The sequence below is a fragment of the Brachionichthys hirsutus genome, chromosome 12 (genome assembly GCF_040956055.1).
Source record: "Brachionichthys hirsutus isolate HB-005 chromosome 12, CSIRO-AGI_Bhir_v1, whole genome shotgun sequence".
Lineage (NCBI taxonomy): Eukaryota > Metazoa > Chordata > Actinopteri > Lophiiformes > Brachionichthyidae > Brachionichthys > Brachionichthys hirsutus.
Genome location: NC_090908.1, coordinates 11,849,292 through 11,868,719, shown reverse-complemented (window position 1 = coordinate 11,868,719; position 19,428 = coordinate 11,849,292). Strand labels below are relative to the sequence as shown.

At 52.8% G+C, this 19,428-nt stretch overlaps 2 protein-coding genes across 2 annotated transcripts; both read left to right on the top strand.

The window, feature by feature from the left end:
* Positions 1-1,350: 1,350 nt before the first annotated feature.
* Positions 1,351-4,628, top strand: ska3 (spindle and kinetochore associated complex subunit 3). Its single transcript, XM_068745961.1, is given in 11 exon segments — positions 1,351-1,462; positions 1,575-1,636; positions 1,815-1,986; positions 2,089-2,530; positions 2,602-2,657; positions 2,767-2,981; positions 3,128-3,328; positions 3,446-3,634; positions 3,745-3,824; positions 3,924-4,066; positions 4,413-4,628. Coding segments are annotated over 11 exon segments (1,830 nt in total). The 3' UTR covers positions 4,571-4,628.
* Positions 4,629-12,949: 8,321 nt separating this feature from the next.
* lats2 (large tumor suppressor kinase 2) lies at positions 12,950-19,356 on the top strand. The gene is given in 19 exon segments (XM_068745958.1): positions 12,950-13,485; positions 16,331-16,376; positions 16,379-16,462; positions 16,547-16,620; positions 16,622-16,672; positions 16,674-16,947; positions 16,950-17,084; positions 17,087-17,128; positions 17,131-17,352; positions 17,355-17,411; positions 17,414-17,674; positions 17,677-17,810; positions 17,812-18,060; positions 18,677-18,758; positions 18,761-18,883; positions 18,886-18,902; positions 18,986-19,011; positions 19,013-19,166; positions 19,168-19,356. Coding segments are annotated over 19 exon segments (2,586 nt in total). The 5' UTR covers positions 12,950-13,119.
* The last annotated feature ends 72 nt before the right edge of the window (positions 19,357-19,428 follow it).

The following is a 19,428-nucleotide window of genomic DNA, read 5'->3' as shown; positions in this document are numbered from 1 at the left end:
TATTAGTTTTCTTGTTTCTCTTTGATTAGCTGGGATCAGGAGTCGGGGAAAACGGCATCGATTTTGTGAATGAAACGTTAAACTATCACGATACCGAGATTGGGCCTCATTGCCTTCAAATCTAGGTTGATTTGCACGTTTGAGATCCAAGGCCGGTCTCCTCACCGCCGTGCCCAGCTGGTAGTAGACCACTGCCAGATCGTCTTCCAGCTGGTGGACCTCCTGGTCCTTCAATAGACCGTGACCTGTCGCCCCCAGCTCCTGATCAATTTGGTCCAGGTTCTTCTTGGCCACCTCGGTCTGCTCTCCTGTGGCATTACCGCACAAATAGGAGGATATCCCCTGGACCTGGACCCTGAGCACCGCACACACCCAGACACACACACACACACCCTCGCGGTTTACTTCATGTCTTGCATTTGCGCTCAGATGCGTGTTTGATGTATTAAAATGGGAAAACACACCTCACAGTTTGCATGTAGCCCACTGGCTCGAACACCTTTCCAAACAAAGCCATGGCTCCACAGCTGCGTTCTGATCTGCAATGGAAACAACAGATAAAAAAACACATCAAAACAGGTGCGACAAAGTTTAGGCTTCACTCTTCTTCTGTACATTTTGCAGCTCACCTCAGTTGTTCGGTGTGTTCAATTGCACTGACCTTCACAGTTTGCCCGGTATTTAAACACTCCTGAACAGCCACTTAATCTGATAAGAGTTCTCCACCCACTCTGAACTTCAAGGGAGGAAAGAAAAATTATACATGATAGGAGTTATGTGTAATTTACTTTTATCAATGCTGAGAGGTATATAGTTTAATCTATCTTTTACAAGTGGTGGAATTGAAGAAAACACATTCTGGCTCTTGTGAATGTGTAGAGGCAATGATGCAAAGTAATAATACTAAAATAATAATAATTTCTAAATTATGGTATAACAATAAAGGGTATTGGCTAGCAACCCCAGCCAATACTGTTCCAGATGAGTCCCTCCATTCAATTCTATCAATTGTTCTCCCCTTAAGGAATAAAAATATATATATTTTTGGATTATTTAGATTAGCTATAAATAAGAATGGGCCTATATGATATAATATCATATCAAATAGTTATACGCAACGGTCTAATTTTCAGTACACTAGATGGCGGTAAAGTAATATTTAGAGTTGAAATCACCGCTGGGGGAAAAAAAGACAACGAATAAGAATATACTTCCGGTTAAAGCCGGAAGTGGCGCCAAAATCGAATGTTTATCCTTTCCGAGGCAGAAGAGACGCCGTAAACAAACGACTCAGTCCCTTATTTGTAGCTTTTTCTTAATATTTCGAACTATATAGACTTACAACGTAAAATGGACCCAATGACAGACTTCTTTTCCAAGTTAAAGAAGCTGGCCGTAGCTCTGGAATCAGGCGCTTCCAAGCTCCAGCACACGTTCGAAAACCGAAACGACGCTGACGGCGGTGAGTGACGCGCCGATAAGCGTTAGTTTCTGCCGTCATAAATCGCGTGACGTCATAAACCATTATATCTGCTTCACGGATGCCCCTGAGAGAGTTTTACCTGTGATTTCAGAAACCACAGCTCGGGCGATGCGCACGTACCACGAACTCAACTGTGACGTCGCGAACCTAAAGGTGACGTTCCTGCTGCGTTGTCATGGTGACAGCTGCACACCTGCGTTTCTTATCGGTGTATTTTTTTTTTATTCCGATCACCTGCCTAGCTGTTCACGCGGTGCTTGCTCGGCCCGATCGCTTTCCGAAGGCGCTTACTGGTGATGGTTCTGATCCACTCTGGTCTGTCCGAGTACAGAAGCAGATCCAGGATCAGTTGACTCAGCAGAAGGCGCGGCAGAATGAGGTGAGCGGCTTCATCGAGACCTGCAGAGCGATGGAGCAGAGGATCGCCGTGGACGTCCAGGCGGTGAAAGGACACTGTGAGAAATACGGTTACCGGGCTCCCCGCCGCGCCTGTGGACCGGCCGGTAAGTATGATTGAAGTGTGTCGGAGTTGCCACGGCTACTGTTTGTTATTAACGGGTAAAGGAGATGAATTATAATTTAAATTCGCGACTTTCTCTTAACAGGTCAGTCAGATGCTGGTGATGATGATGAGGAAGGAGATGAGAATGGAAGCAAGTCACCGGGGGGTGAAGCTCCGAACGACGAGCCCGGAGACGATGGGTGCTCCTCCCCCGCCGTGGCGGGACCGCCCGCCGTCCCCGACGTGCTGCGAACGCCGCAGCTCTCCGACTTCGGTCTGTCTGAGATGCGGCTGACGAGAGCGCTGTCCGGGGCGGATTGGCGTTCTGAAGTGCCCCCGATGCCCGAGGTGAGCCTTCCCCACCGCTCGCTCGGCACGCCCGCTCCACCGCCCACGCCCACGACTCCCAAATGCGCCCTGCGGGTGGAGGACGATGACCTGCGGACGCCCCAGGCGTGTGCGTTCCCCATCTCGGAGCACACCATGTGTCTGCTCAACGACTTCACGATGGATCTGCTGCAGAAGAAGGCGGAGAAGCGCGGGAGGTAGATCGCCTTGTGCCCGGCGTTTAGCGCGATCTGAGCCTCGCCGATTCTAACTTCTTCTTCTCTGACAGACTGCAGGAAAGCATTTCAGCAGCAAACTCACTACCGGGAAATCTTCAGGCTAAAGGTATGACTTTAAACTTTGTTCCAATATTATATTTAATAAAGATATTATTGGAGAAAGCACTGAACTGAAACTTGTTTGTTTGTGTCGCTGCTCTTTTCGCCTTCGGCAGTCGACCTCGACTCTCCGGATACTCCCGTATTTTGCACCCCGGGCATCAAGATCAAAAAGTCCAAAAGCCGCTGCTCCCCGCCTGCGCAAGGCGCCGGTGACCCAGAGTCCCCCGGCTACTCTCGAGGAGCACCCACCACTCCTGAGGTCCCAGAATTCCATACTCCATATTTAAAGCAGCTGGTCAGCAACAAAAAGGTTTGATGGTTGATGAACGTGTGTGTGAGGAATATTTCAGTTTCTCATTTCCTTCCTTCCCAAAATCCCACAATGAATGATTCTTATCCAAAGAGGAGTTTTATTTTATCTCAATATGGGAGTTTGTGTGTTTTTTTTTTGTTGTTGTTGTTTTTTTACCTCAGCCAATCAGCGTGCAAACCGATGGCGACGACCACATCCTGGACCTTCCCACGCCGCTTTGCAACAGATCGGTCGACTCCAAGCGCAAGTGGGAATACAGCGTGCCACAGATATTCGTCCTGGCTGTGGAAGACGAGCGGACGCCAGAGGAGCCGGACCTGGACTGTCTTTTGCTAAATGTAAGAAGAGAAAGTTTGAAGGCTGTTGATGCAATAAGGTCCTTTTGATGTTCAACATTGGGTTAACCTTCAGTCTCACTGAGCGGTGACATCATTCAGAATTTGCCTGTCCATCTACCTGATTTGCATGACGGCCACCAGAGAAATTCCAAAATGCCGAAGGATAACGGTGAGCAAGAAGTGCTGCCTAAGGCCCCCGTCGGCGATCGAGATCTGGAGGGGCAGGCGGAGGAGTTTAGTTTAGGGACGCCTCGGATCCGGAAAGACTTCCAGGAGCCCGGCATGCCAGAGATGCCGGACCTCAGTTCTGTTACCCAGGACATCTGTAAGGTGTGTGAAGTTCCTGCTTTATGGTGAGAGCAGAACCCTGATCACCCCGAGTGTCAAAATCAATCTCCTCTCTTTGCTTATTCCATGTTTGGCTTGTGTATTTTTTTTAGCTTTTGTCTCGGGCGCAGATAAAGAGGACTGAGATCGCCGCTGTGCACCCAAACGTCAGGGTGGAAAAAGATCAAAGCAGGTAAAAGTCTCACACAAAAAAAAAGGCAGATGGTTTCGACCGCCCCGTTTCTGACTGGTTTTATTTTAATTGACCATTTTAACGCTCTCTCCCGTCCAGCTCTCCGCCTCCTTCAGCTGCCAGGATGTCTGCTGTGTCGAAGAGTGAGTTCAAGAGTCTACCCAGCTACCTGAAGCAGATGACCCTGGACAACCTCAACCAGGCCGTCCGTGACATCAACAAATTCCTGGCAGAGTGTCGAGGTCGGTGCTGGGGGGGGGGGGTCACAGCCTACAAAGGCTCGAGTGGCGAGACTGCGTCACCTCGGGTGTTGATTTACCACCACACGGCTTTACTCAGATTTGCCTCATGACACAAAGGAAGTAATTCCATCTTAGTCCTCCACCTTGCAATATATATATATATATATATATATAAACAAGTTATTTAAGGTCATATAATATATGTATATATATGACCTTAAATAACTTTTGTTTTTATTTTAGCACACTATTAGCAGAGAAACAGAATGAACAGGAAGTACTAAAAACCATAACCGAGCGCCTTGCTGCGACTAAACTGTTCCCTGTTTTGTGGCGCCCCCTGCAGGAGAACAGACAGAGTTTCGCATTGAGGCGCTGAAGAGGATCACCAACCTCGGAGCCTGGACCCCCGTGTACGTCCTCTGTCTCGCGCAGCTCGAGAGGCTCGCGCACGTGGGAGGAGCCAAGGACGACGCTGTGTATAAGCTGTGTAAACGCAACTAACGCACTTTTAAATTTAAGTTACGGGAATACCGATGTGTTTTCACATTTCCATCAATATACACGTTATTAAAAGTAATTTAGAAGAGTAATAGATGTGTGTTCACTTTGTATTTAGACTGTAAATATATTTTGTTAATTGTTTCATAGCTCACGAGTACCGGTAGATTGCACTAAAGTGACTCTACTCTGGATTTAAACTGACTTGTATATACTGTAATAAAAAATATCGTCATGGATATCGATCTCATTTATTCCAGCCAAAATATATTTCTGACAAATTGTATAATTTTTAGTACGCACAGAAATTGGTAAATTTAGTATCCTACTATTGCGACGCCATGATTAGTCCGGCTTGGTCTGTGATTGGCTGAATGTGACGATGACGTTAGCACGCGACAAATGTGTTTCTCATGTCCAGCCAATCAGAGGCAGAGTAAGGCGGGCCGTGACGCAAAGTAACGTAAATATTGTTTAGCCAACTATCTTCATTAAGCTAGCTAGGCACGTCATTGCTAAAACTGTTTTCTCGCTTTATTTTCTTGTGGCTTCTTTATTTTTTATTTATTTTAAAGATGGATCTTATTCGACCCCCGAGTTCACAAAGCTAATATTTTTTTACTAACTAATTTTCGCTGTTAGTATTTCGTTCCCTTCCAAATGATCCAATTAGATCGCTGAATGGAATCGACCGGCGATGACGTCAACATTTTTTTTTTCACGCTCTGATCGGCCACCATTTTGGGAGTCAAAACAGTCCCGACAGACGAGCAGCCGCGCACCTCCACGCGTCTCCGTGGCCTTACTATGGTTCACACATGCGTGGTGGCAGGCTGTAGGAACAGAAGGACACCGGGCACGTCGTTATCGTTCTACCGTTTCCCGCGCGACCCGGAGCGGAAGCAGCGCTGGATAGCTGCCGTGAACCGGGAGGGCTGGGTACCGAACGACGGCAGCAGGCTGTGTAGCACTCACTTCATCTCAGGTAGAGGGTGCGGCGGTCGCCCGCAACTCGGGGCGATGCGGGATGGACGGAATGTACCTGGAATCCAACGTGGAGAGATTCACGCGTGATTTTTGTTTTGATATGGTTTTCATTTAAAATGTGGTTTTTTTTTTTATTATTATATTTTTTTTACTCAGAAATTAGTTTTCAGTGACTTTTGGGGCTGAGTAAATTTTTTATACTCAAATTAAAATCTGTATTTCATGCAAATTGTACTTGGGGAAATCCATAAATTCTCCTCTCCGTGATTGGTGCTAATATGTTTTTCAATCGACTTGGACAAGATCCCTGAAACTATAAAGTTAATGTAAAAAAAAACTGTTTGGTCATTAAATATTTCCTATTATCATCCATTTATTGGAGCTGCAGCGGTAAAAACTACACTCTGATACACAACTCTTTTTTTTTTTTTTATCTCATCTGAAGAGTGTCTGCTGAACAAAGTAAATAAATAAAATAAACATCATCACCCAAACCCTAAAGCTTTTGAATATGTATTATTCATATTTTCCCCTCCTTTGCTTTCAGGTAAACAGGTGAAGAACCCACGTTCGCCCGATTACGTCCCGTCTGTGTTCACAGCAGCCCCTCTATCGCCGGCGATGAAAGAGCCGAGCGTCTCGGAGAGCCGAGATTCCGACAAGCAGGAAGCTCGCGTGGAGGCGGCCAACGCGCTGCTGTCCCTGCAGGGTCAGGGCGGGTCTGCGGCGGCGGCGGTGGGGGGTCGGGTCCGGGAAGAGCCGGCTCAGGAAGCCGGCATGGAGGAAAGCGCATCCTCTTCGCTGAGCGCCGACGAAGAGGATGATGAGGACGAAGCGTCCATGAGCGACAGCAAGCGAGGAAGGTTCTCCCGGGCGTCTGAGGCGGCCGTTAACTTTGACAATATTCTGAACGCGCTAAAGAGGGAGAACCAGAGCCTCAGGGAGTCGGTGGAGAGAATGTCGCTATCCGAGAGCGCCCTGAGGAACGACGCGGAGAAGGTGAAGTTCTACACCGGCTTGCCCAACTACTTCGTCCTGGAGACGGTCATGTGGCTGCTGGCGCCTCACATGGACGCCATGAAGAACGTGAAGCTCTCCAAGTTCCAGCGGCTGCTGCTGACGCTGATGCGGCTCCGCCTCGACCTCCGCAACCAGGACCTGGCCTACCGCTTCGGCGTGAAGGTCGCCACGGTAACCAGGACGGTGCACCAGATGGTCGGCATCATGTCCGCCACTCTGGTTCCGACGGCCGTCTTCTGGCCGTCTCGGGCCGAGCTCCGGAAGAACCTGCCGGCGGCCCTGCGCGCCTCCCACCCGGACTGCGCCGTCATCGTCGACTGTTTCACGGTGCCCTTCGAGGAGCCGGTTTCCCGGGGCAACCAGCCGCCGCCGCAGCAGCAGCAGGCGGCGGCGCCAAACTCTCAGGGGTCGGAGGCGGCTCACAGCGTGTTGAAGTATCTGATCGGGGTGGCGCCGCAAGGCGTGGTCACCCTCGTCTCTCGGGGCGTGCTGGGAAACGTGAGCGACAAGAGCCTCGCCGAGGGCTGCGGCCTCCTGTGCAAGCTCGCCCCCGGTGACGTCGTGTTGGCGAGCCGCAACCTCGACATCGCCGATTCCGTCGCCGCCAGAGGTGCCTTGTTTAAAATCGCCAGCGGCCGTCAAGGGGGGGCGTACGGCAGCTCGGAGGGGCCGCAGCTGGCCGGTTCGTCCTCCGAGACGCTGAGCGTGCAGAGGCACGTGCACCGGGTGATCTCCGTGGTGAAGCGGCGGTACGCCATGCTGACGGGCCCCATCGAGAGCCCCTTCACCGCCGCGTCCGAGCGGACGTCCAACCTCTCCACCTTCGACAAGATTGTCCAAGTCGCCTGTGCCTTAAACAACCTGTGCATCTCTGCCGCCCCGCTAGAGTGATGGTTCCGGGCCTCATTCCACGCTCTCCCGACGCCGCCGCCGCTCTAATGGCGAAGGCTCTATAGTGAAGTGACGGTTAGCAGTGTGTGGCGTTCACCAATCCCGTTTCAGCAGCGTCCTGGGCGGAAGACGTCCTCCTGCGCGGGGCTTTTCGTAAAAAGAACTACAGTGGGCCGAACACAGGTCCGCGTCAACGGCTATGACAGGATTTTAGGCCACGCCGGGTCCATTTAGTGTTTCTGCTTTTAGTTTCTCAGCTGATGTGACTTCTCATTCCTGAATGTTGCTTTCGCGTCGCTCTCCATGAACACAACAGGAAGGCGGGGCCGTCTGTGATTTTACCCCCACAGAGACACTGATACGCTGTTGACGAACTTCGGCTCGGCGGCTTCCGGATTCAGGGGGGGGGGGAATGTTCGTTTAATTTGGGACTGTGTAATTCTCATTGGTTTAGCACAGTGTGTTCTGTTCTGATTGATTGGAACCATTTTTCGAAGCGTGACCGCGCGCCGCGGGGACGCTTTTGTCGGTTCTAGCGAAACGCCCGGAGGCTGTTTTTTGAAGGAATGGTTCGCCGAACCATCGAGATTCATTTCTGAATGACTTTAATAGTTTGTTATTTAAGACGACAATACAGTCGGCGATCAAAGCGATCGATCTGTTTGCGCTTTCGGAGTCTGCTTCGCACAGTTCGGACCCGCCTTGTCGAAACGTGCGTTTGGTTTCGTCCGGCGTTTGCTCGTGCCTTAGTTTGCCAAGCTGGGACTGCTGTTACAAATCAGCCACTTTCCTATTAATGTGTTTCGCATCGTTGCACAGAAAGAAAAAAAACTCACCGCTTGAGGGCCCTGCTCTTTTCCCGGGCAGCGAGTTAAACATGGAAGTATAGCCACAGCACAATGCAATCGCTTTATCGTTCACAAATTGAATGCGTACAGTCACAAATGTTGCCCTTAAGCGTAATAATTCAGTTTGTAAATACACGACGAGTCTCCCTCAGGAGAACCGGTCGCTGTTCTTGGCTCGGGGCCTATAAATGAATTGGGAAAGCTACAGTGGGAAGGTTTGCGTTTATAGTGGCGATGCTGTTCTTTAAACGGCGTTCCTCCGTAAGCGATGAGCTGACCGGATGGGCATGCTGGAATGTGCCTTCTGCTCCCGAGCCACCAGTTGTTCCTCCGCCGCTGATGTCTCTGAGCTCTAAATGTACGGTCTTCAAAAACCGGATCTTTCTCTCTGCTACTGTCGTTTTTGTTGTTGTTGTTGTTGTTGTTGTTGTTGTTGTTGTAACCCCTCAGGAGTTTTTAAACTTCAGATATTCAGACAGACCTACTCGCTTTCCTAATATCTTCAAACTGGTAAGCTGCAGTGCTCTCGAACGGAGGGAGTCGCTCAGAGTAATACATAAAAGTTCTAGCAGGATGCTGGGATGCTACGGAGTTGATGTCGATGCTTCTAAAATGTATCAAATGTAGCAAAGGGAATAAATATAGCTCTGTCTCTGTTACGTTTAAGCAGAAATAACGCATCGGATTTGGCTTTTATAGAAGACGCCCACTTGTTTGATTGTTCACCTCCTCATTAACTACAAAGTGCTTCTCGTAGACGATTTCTCATCATGTCTGAGGCTTAATTTCGAGCTGCTTGTCGGTGTTAAGGATGGATGTGCTTCCATGATGCTCAGCTTCATCTTATTGTTGCCTTTTGTGACTGACAAATTAAAGTCTGAGAAATGCCTTTGGTTCTTCCTCAGCGCCGAGGAGTTGCGTTGTGTTCTTGTCTTGTCGTGCGTGTGTTTACAGACGGTTCAGAGTTGCTGTGTTTGACATTGTGATAATAGAGAATATGCCTTTAATCGGGTTTCACACTGGTTTTTGTGGCCTTTGGCTCGGTTTCAGTGGAGTAACTGAGTAATGTACTGATATGTTTTGTTTTTTTTATTCAGAAATGCATGGGAGGAAGCCCCTCCCAGAATCTGTACGGTCAGAGAGCGTACAGAATGAAGACGTCTCACTCTGTGTCATTTTTACAATGTTTGGTCGCATCCACAGGATTCACAAAAATGTCATATTTATCGACAAAGTATTCGTTTTTCAGCCACGTTAAATATATATTTTTTTAATTTATAACTTAGTCGTGGAGTATTTTAATGGCGGCGCTTCGCTATTTGACTCAACTCAGCGCTTCAAATTCCAACTACATTTATATTCAGGCGCTAAATACGCGTCCAAATATGCTAATCCTTGTTTAGGCCCTCAGAGTGAACGCCAACCTTCGCGTTAGACGATCTTTGGGCTCGCGCTGACGTTCGTCGGTCCCGTCACGTGACCTGTGGAATGTTAACAATGCTGCGAGTGTCCCAACTTTGTGCTGCATTTTCTGATCCCGGGGAGAAAATGGAGGCTCGTTTCATCTCATTTGCGCTTCTCCTCCGTCTCCGCGCCGCTCGGTAACGGGAAAAGTCTCCCGACGGGATTTGCGCTTCCATTTTCTCGCTGCTTTCTATCAACATGGTAAGTGGAGACTCGCTTTTTTTTTTTTCGTGGGGAGGGGAGTGGTGCTGTAATGTGATTTCCACGACTTGTTGCTGAGGGGAAAAAGTTCGTCACGGGCCGTGTTAAAGTGAGGATAAAGACACGGGGATTGTGTTTTCCTCCTGCTGTTCGGTTCGTAGGTTCTGGTTCTGGTTCTGGTTCTGGTGGTCCTCCTCGCAGACCCCCCCCCCAGGCTAGGATACAGTTAGGAAGGCCACAGGACGTTCCAAACAGGGGCTTCCGAAAGTTCCCCCCCCCCAGGCAAAGACTTGCGAACTCCATAAGACACCATTTTGTAAATGTTAAAACATTTCTGGCACAAAGATAGAATAAGTTTATCTTGTATTTTTAGTCATTTATGATTATTTTATTACAGTTAAAAAATAACTAATAACTCCGTCGGTGACACGTGGTTAAAAACATAAGGGGGGGGGGGGGGGTACAATCACACATAAAAATAAAGAATTTGTTCCAAGGTCTGCATAAATCAACAGGACTACAAATGCCTGACGCATAACTACACACGTATCAGTCTGTTTATTACACTTTTATTACCTTTTTAATTACCAGAAGGCATCGGTTCTGGCGTTGGACTACTTTCCTGCTGAGCAACAACAAATCACAACACCCAGGTTTTTATTTAGACGCATCACGACCTTGGCGAAGTGTCTCCTTGGGCCAGTGGGGGGGGGGGGGGGGGTCACATCTTCTATTATGCTTCTATTATGGCGGGGCGGTTGTGTCATCGGGTATCGGGGCTGCAGCTGGATCCCGTTCCGTCCGGATGCCCCCCCCCCCGGTGTGATTTATCGTGCACCGTCACAGAAACGTGGTGGAGTTCTGGGCTCCTTGGGATGAGGCGTTCACAGAGACTTCCCAAGTGGCGCTTGGGAAGTTGAGTTCTTTCTCTCTCTCTCTCTCTCTCTCTCTCTCCCCTCCGCTCAGGTCTCCGTTAGAGGCGGCTTCGACGAGGCCTGGCAGGAGTTCCATGAATGAATACGTTGGGCGTTCTTCAACGGCGTGTCTTTGCAAAGGGCGGGAAGGGCCGCGTCCCGCGCGAGCGTTTTCCTCTTCCGCTCTTAGGACGGCGTTTAAGCTTCTAGCTTCCTTGGCGTGCCGTAAATGAACGAATGAATGAACGTTTGGCTTCAAAGGACTCGAATCATCCCACCGAGTCCCATCTAGTTCGGGTTGAACCCCCTTTGAAGAGTCTTGTTGAGCGTCGGGTGTGTGTTGATGGCACCTGGGGTTCTGTATAGAAGCGTTCTTCTGCGTTTTTTAAACGGTTGGCTTGGACCGACACCCTCCTGAAGCCCGTTTCCAGACAGATCATTTATAATTCGTGGGTTTTGTTTGTTTATTTAGATAATAAGAGACTTTCCCGTCATTCGGCGGCGGCGTGCGTTTACTTGTAGTTACTCGTGGGCTGGAATGCTCGTCGGGTCGGCCGAAAGCATCACAGGAATGGAGGCGAGGGATCCAGCGATTGGGGGGGGGGGGGGGGGCGGAGTTAAACGTTTGGTTTTTATGATAACTTTAACTTCAAAAGAGCAAATCAATCCCGTGATCAGAGCTGCAAGTAGGAATCAAAAGTTTACCGGATTGTCCCAACCTCGTCGTCAATTTATTTTTCCGAGCCTCGTCCAATCTGGCCGGATTAATTCGTCCCACTCGGTGTTTGGGGGGGGGGGGGGGTTAGATTAGAAATGACGCTCCTCGCTTCGGATTACGTCGACATTCTGCAGCGTTTTGAACTGGAGTAGACCCGTTCTCTTGTTTCCTCCTGTTGTATCCCCCCCCCCCCCCCCACACACACACACACACACAGGCTCCAGGTAGTCATTCCGTTTAAGACCCCCCCCCATGCAGATCAGAACCTCTGTAATCCAACCAGACTGATTCAATCAAGTGTTTAGATTAGCAGATTAGATTTGTAAAAACGCAGCGCGTAGAAACCTGCCAGGACGTGTCTGGCAGCTCTTCAATAAATATCAAATCGGATCGCTACCTGGTTCTGACGCTTGAATTCTGCTTGAATTCTGCCCCTGAGAATCTTGCTTTATTGCCCCGGGACGGCGTTCATCGTTTCCATCCGAGCAAGAATGGACTGAATCTTTTCATTTAAAAAACAAAACAAAAAACAAAAGCATGCTGTGGTAGAATGTGGAGTGTGTTCCTCCAGATAAGGCCGTCTAGCCGTGTTGGACGTCCGATCACCGGGGGGTGACACCAGGCGGGGGGGTGGCTGACTCGTTCTGACTCCGTGTCGGAGCTCGGCGCTCTCGCTGGGGTGTTTACCGATGACCGGGTCTCCCAAGTATGCAACAACTGGGAGTGACTTCTGCAACCACAGCTATGCATTGATTGGGGGGGGGGGGCACAGAGAGAGGGGGGGCAGGTGGTGTTTCATGGCCTCCAGCATTCCCAAATGATGCATTAGGTATGCTCTCCGCCCCGGGCGGATTCGCCGTGTGGCCGTTACGGACGGATGTAAAGTTGATGTAAACATCCCGTCGCGTCTTCCTGCATTTATTTAACGTTTAAAAAAAGAAAAAGAAGACGGGGGGGGGGGCAGGGAAGATTTAAAGCAGCTGTGCTCGTGTCATCGATCTCGATCCCGCTGATACCGTCAACAGGAAGGAGTCAGAAGGAGCGACGCCGGCTTCATGCTCGGGATTCCACGTTAGCTTCAGTCGCGGCTAAAATATATTTCGATTCATTAGCGGCGGCGGCATTTCATATTTGTCCTTTTTGCTTGTACGATATATAACTCCGTCCGTTCCCCCCGCAGGCGGCCGTCGGCGGCGTCCCGGCTTGGCTACCCGGCGCCCTCGTGACCCCCGTCTCCTGGAATAAGCTGGAACCTGAACCCTGAAGGCAACACCGTGGAATGCCTGCGGCGCCACGCTCCGCCTGCGCCTGCCCCTCCGGAACCAGCGGGGACAAAAAGACAACGAGACACACGAGCGAGACGGGGCAACAGCGGCGGTCGCCCCAACCCGTGCTAATCTATTTGGGTCAGCTACGTTCAAAGGAATCTCTCGGGGCGTGGAGGGGAGGGGCCCGGCTCCGGCGTGCGTTTCCCTTTTTAAGCGGGTGCCGGCTTTGGGCGCCGAGGCCATGAGGCCGAAGACTTTCCCCGCCGCCCCGTACGTGGGCAACACGCGCCAGCGGCTTCAGGAGATCAAGGAGGGTCTGAAGCAGCCCGCCAAGCTGGTGAGCCAAGCGCTGCACGGGGGCGGCTCCCGCGGCGAGGGCAACAGGGGGGCGGACTGCAAGAGCGGGAAAGACGCGGCCAGCCGGCAGCAGCAGCTCCGGCCGCCGCAGAAGTTCAACAACTACCAGAACGCCCTGCGGGAAATCCGCAAGTCCCTCATGCCCTTCGCGAACGAGTCGGGCCCGTCCTCTGGGTCGGGGCACCCCGCCGGCGCCGGGGAGGTCAACCGGCAGATGCTCCAGGAGCTGGTCAACGCGGGCTGCGACCAGGTGAGCCTGCCGATCCGTTTTTTTTTTTTTACTGCATCCTGTACTCGATTGTTGTTTTTGATCCGAAGGTAAGATGCAGGAATCTCCATTTCCCCATCGTGCTGTTGACACGTTGTTTTACGGCGTTGTATTGCGCCACGCATTCGCGTTTTTTTTTTTTCACACCGATGCGTGCGCCTTCGGAGACAAAGGGCGTATTGTGGCGAGCGTTTCTCTGCTGGGCGGAGTCGAAGCCGCCCCTTCAGTCGGGAATTTACGATTAAAGCGTTCGATATACGCTATACAGCACGAGCCTTCGCTGCCGAGTGTACATCGCCATGGTTACGCCCCAGCCCAAGTATCCAAATGTCATCTTATCCGGTGAATCCAGAACCGTCACGCGTCCTGGACTGGGCGTGACGTGTAACCACGGTGATGGTCGTTAGGCGTTTTCATTCATCTCTAGAGAACACGAATGTTTACGTTAAATTAAAGGAGCAACTTGTGAAGAAATGACCGAAGTATTTGTTGAAGCGGCTTCTTGGCCGCGTGATGTCACGGCTTTCTGACGAATGGGATTTCACGGCAAAAACGAATCCTAAAGTTCTGTGAATTGGGACCGTGTCTGTGCCGAAGAACTCGAGGCCCGTCCTGCGACGGCGCCCGGCATGCGAGGAATGCTCGGCTGAAGGAAGATGCACAGAATTAGGAAGAGCCTCTCCCAGCTCCCGGTGGAGTTACGGAACCGCTCTCTGCAGCGACGGGCCGTGGGTCCGGATCAGATCCTGTCTGTCACACTTCAAACAGTCACAACAGACGAGCGGAATGTGGGGGACTGGATCCGTTGCCGTCGGATACAGCGACGGGCTAGCAGCGCTCGGTAGCTTCCCTAAAAGGATGACTGGAAGGCTTGTCATCCGGTCCGAAACGGTTCGCTGAATCTCCTTCGGGCACATTCAAAATAAATGGCGACGACGTGCGGCCGCTTCCTCCGCTGGGACGGCCGCCATTGTTTCCACCAGTTTCAATGAAGCAGGGCAGAGCAGGCCCGCTCAACACAAACAGGAAGTGAACGTTCAATGGCAGCAGGGCGGGACCGTTCCTCCTGCTGCAGCCGAGGCTCCACATAATTCTTTGCCGCTTTTCGCCGTCCCCGATGCTGACTCGGCTCGTCGGCGTCGGTCTGCAGGACGTCCGGACTCACCTCTGGACCTTTTCTTTTTCTCATCGGGCATTTACTGGAGGAGCCTACTTTTTTTTTTTTTATGGCCTTCCTCTTCCTGTATGTCTCTCCGAGCTTTTGAGTCAGGTTGGAGGCGGACTTGGAAGCGGCATGCGTGCTGGTGTTTATGGGTTACATGTTGGCGTTGGCGTTGTCGTTGGCGATGAGGAAGATGAGGGGAGGAAGACAGTGAATAGTCCTCTGCCTGTGCATAAGTGCCGCATGGACATCCTTCTCGCCATTCCCGTCCATCTGGCTTTCGGTTTTGCAGATGTCTTTGATTTGAGGGGAGAGGGGGCGGGGCTATGCTGGAATGGTGTCGCGCTGCAGAGAGAGTGGGTGTGTGTGTGTCGCGTCCGTAGGCCGGTGATTATGCGTTCGGGATAACCTCGACAGCTCGCGGCCGCCGCCGTGATGAGAAGGGAACGCATGCGGTCTGGATATTTTTGAGACGGAGAGCGACGGGAGAAGGACCGTCCCGGAATACGAATAGCTTGAATTCCTGCTTCCTGGCTCGGGGGGGGGGGGGGGGGGGGGGGGGGAGCGAGGAACATCTGTCCTCGTGACAGATCGGGTCATCGGGCCGCCTCCTACACACACACACACGCACACACACACGCACACACACACACACACACACACTGAGAGATAAAAGTGTTAAGATGGTTTTTTTCCAATATTTGATCTGAGATACTTCCAGTAAGTAAATCAAAGATAAGCTGAGCTCTGTTTTAACCCCGTCATGACGGTCGCCTCCGGTACTTCCAGACTCTTCTGCCGTTAAACCGGTTTCACATCCAGACACCAGCGTCTGGTCGGGTCCCTGAGGTCATGTTCCCTCGCCCATTCCTCGGGGTCAAAGGCTTCCAAATGGACTCATCCAGAGGCCCAAAAAAGCTACTCGTATTTACTGGTTTCCACGGAACAGCATCCCTGACTTTTATTTGTTTGTTGTGCTTCTGCGTCAGCGGTGGCGAACGTCCTGTGCCCTGAAGTCAAAAAATAAATAATAGTCTTGTAATTCTCTTCAGCATAGGCCTTCAAGACATTTCCAAAACGGCCCACGTGAGCCACGAATGCGTCGCTGCCGTTCCCGTCGTCGCCGAGGAACGTTCGGGTCGGACACGGCGAGTCCTGCGGGAGAAACGGGAGGCGGGTAAACGCGCTTCAGAGGCCGATCCGAGGGGAGGACATCTGTATAATGAAAGTCCGTAAACGCAGGAAGAGGAAGAGGAAGAGGAAGAGCTCCGCGCGCTTCCTCCTTCGCATTCTTTGCCGCTCGCTCTAAATCACGAACGAGAAAGAGAGCAGTGGGCGAGCACAGACCTCCGCCAAGCAGCTCGCTTCCCCTTCCTAACTGGATCTGGATCATTCACAAAAGGGTTCTAGATTGTTCTTTGGTATCTTCGTACACCCTGACATTAACCCTTCGTCCCTGTGGTGTATTGTTTGTGGCGTTGTGGCACGCAGGACGTCGCCGTTCGTAACCCGCGAGCACAGAGGATGCAGGTGTTTGAGTCTCTCCTCTGATGTGTGTGTTTTTCTCTGATCGATCGCGGACGCATTTTAAAGCTATTGTCTCTTTGGTTTACGTAACGCCACGGCGTCCCAAAACCTTTCTTCCTCTCTGTGCGCGCTTCACAGGAGATGGCGGCGCGCGCGCTGAAGCAGACAGGAAGTAGGAACATCGAAGCGCCCTGGAGTACATCAGCAAAATGGGTTACCTTGACCCTCGCAATGAGATCATCGTGCGTGTCATCAAGCAGACCTCGCCAGGTACGCTCAGGGGGCGGAGCTGGAGGTTGCACCTGTCCTCGCTAAGTTTACTCTCTGACGGATTGTTGCTTGTCTTTTTTTTAGGAAAGACCGGCATGCCGAACTCCATGGACCATCGGCCTGCCCTGGAGTCTTCGGGTGAGGTGGGTGCCATGCCTCCCCTACCACCAGATGGGGGCTCCTCTGTACGAGGGCCCGGCTGGATATGGCCCCGGACGGCGAGATGCCCAGACCGTATATGAGCTCTCCCGCCGTAATGAACTACATGATGCCCCCAGCTGGTGCAGCGCAGGGCCCGGCCATGGGGGGGAACCCAATGGGCCGCCCCCCCAGTATGGGCAGCTACCCCCAGGGCAACCCGCCCAACAGCATGTACCCCCCGGGAGCCCAGCAGAAGGGTTACCCGGGCGGCATCGAGCAGCACGGTGCCATGATGAGCTACAATGTCGTCCCCGGGCAGCCCCTGCAGCTCCAGCCTCAGCCACCAGGGGCCCTGTTCCGGGCCCACACTACGACTACGGCCATGCCAGGCCACACATGATGGAGCCGACGGGCTACGGAGTCAAGAGGACCGCCTCCTTTCAGAACAAGATGGCGCCGCCCCCAATGGCACCCGGAGGGGGAGGGGAGGGGGAGGGGGGTATCCCGCGAACCTGTACCTGCCTCACTCCACCCGCGGCAGGCCAGTCCCACCTCCCATCAGGTCCACATGATGTCCCGGTCCCCGGGCGGGGTGGGGGCCATGGGCCCTGACTTTGCGGACATGCCCCAGGGCTTGATGACCCCGTCCAGGGCCAGCCTCAACCTGGATCTGTATGAGCATCACTGGGCGGGGCCGCCGGGTCCTGAAGGGCCCCCCCCAGCTCGGCAACCTCAGCCCCAGGGGCCTTTCAGGGGGAAGTCCGTGTTCCCAGTCGAACAAATTCTTTCAACAGTCGCTCTGCCGGGCCAATGGCGTCCGGCCGACGATGACTGCACCGCCCCCTGCTGGCAAACAGGACCCCTCCCTGGGCCCCCCGAACACCATCACAGCCGTGACGTCCCCGCCGATTCAGCAGCCCGTCAAGAGCATCCGCGTAATGAGGCCGGAGCCCAAAACGGCCGTGGGGCCGTGCCACCCCAGCTGGATGGCCGCTCAGGGACAGGAAGCGGGGGAGCCGTACCCGCTTGAGCCCGCCCAGGAGCCGCGCTGCCCTCCGCCGCCGTACCCCAAAAGCTGTTCACGTCTCCCGGCGACCCGGGCGCCGCCGAAGGAGCAGGATCAATGTGCGGCGGCGCCCAGGACCTCGGCAGCGCCGCTCCCAGATCCGCACGCGGCGGCAGCGGAGGCAGCGGCAAAGCCGAGGAGAAACCAGCAGGTCAAAGAGAAGACAAAGACGGGCAAAGGGGACAAGACGGCGAAGGACAAGAAGCAAATCCAGACGTCGCCCGTCCCGGTGAGGAAGAACGGACGCGACGAGGAGAAGCGGGAGTCGCGCATCAAGACCTACTCGCCGTTCGCCTTCAAGTTCTACATGGAGCAGCACATCGAGAACGTGATGAAGACCCACCAGCAAAAGCTGAACCGCAGGCTGCAGCTGGAGCAGGAGATGTCCAAGGTAGGACGGCGTCTCGCGGTGCCGATTGATTCCGGGAGCGAGAGCGTCCGTGTCCTTTTGGGTTCACCGGTGCGTGCTGGTCCCGTCACGAACCCCCGATGTTCAACGGGCGCACTAGAGAGGCCTGCAGGAACGTAGAAGCAGCTTCGTGAGCGAATGAGCTGAAAGCCCGAAGAACGTCAGGGTTCAGGGGTCAGGTTCTCGGTTGTTTTCAGAACGTTCCCTCGGGAGGATTTTAAACAACAAGATCCTTGTCCCAGAATGAAAAGTCACTTTTTTTGTGTTTGCATGAGCTGGCCCCGCCCGACTCATGACTTCGGCCTCTGCGGTCGTTCGGTGTTTGAAATGGGGGGGGGGGGGTGTAGCCTAGCTCAGCTCGATCCAGACAGTTCGCTAACAGAATTAAATGCATTTCACAATTTGTTAAGGGGACATGCGAGCGATCGTGATCCCTTTTCCAGCCGCCCTCGACTATCAATGAATCTAGTTCTTTGAACTTGTGGATAAACTTTATCAAGTCCTGCAAGAATGTCGGACGATGATCAAAAGATAAAAAAGCTTGTTTGACAAAGTTGTTGTTTGTTTTTGTTCCCCCCCTCCCCCCGTCCCCCCCCAGGCCGGCTTATCGGAAGCAGAGCAGGAGCAAATGAGGAAGATGTTAAACCAGAAGGAATCCAACTACAACCGACTCCGCCGTGCCAAATGGACAAATCCACGTTTGTCAAGATCAAGACGCTCGGCATCGGCGCCTTCGGCGAAGTGTGTCTCACTCGCAAGGTGGACACCGGCGCGCTCTACGCCATGAAGACGCTGCGCAAGAAAGACGTCTCAACCGCAACCAGGTGAGCTAGGCCACGCCGCCGCGCGCACGCCGTTGCTGTCCCGGTGGGGGGGGGAGGACGCTGACGCCCGATTGGCTGTGCAGGTGGCCCACGTGAAAGCCGAGCGGACATCTGGCGGAGGCAGACAACGAGTGGGTGGTGCGCCTCTACTACTCGTTCCAGGACCGCGACAGCCTCTACTTCGTCATGGACTACATCCCCGGCGGCGACATGATGAGCCTGCTCATCCGCATGGGCGTGTTCCCCGAGACGCTGGCGCGCTTCCTACGTGGCGGAGCTGACGCTGGCCATCGAAAGCGTCCACAAGATGGGCTTCATCCACCGCGACATCAAGCCCGACAACATCCTCATCGACCTCGACGGGCACATCAAGCTCACCGACTTCGGCCTGTGCACGGGCTTCCGTTGGACGCACAACTCCAAGTACTACCAGAAAGGTGAGGCGGCGGCGTGAGGCGGCGGACTCGGGGGGGAGGGAGGGAGGGAGGGAGGGGAGGGGCCGAGTAGGTTCAACCCTGTCCGCCGT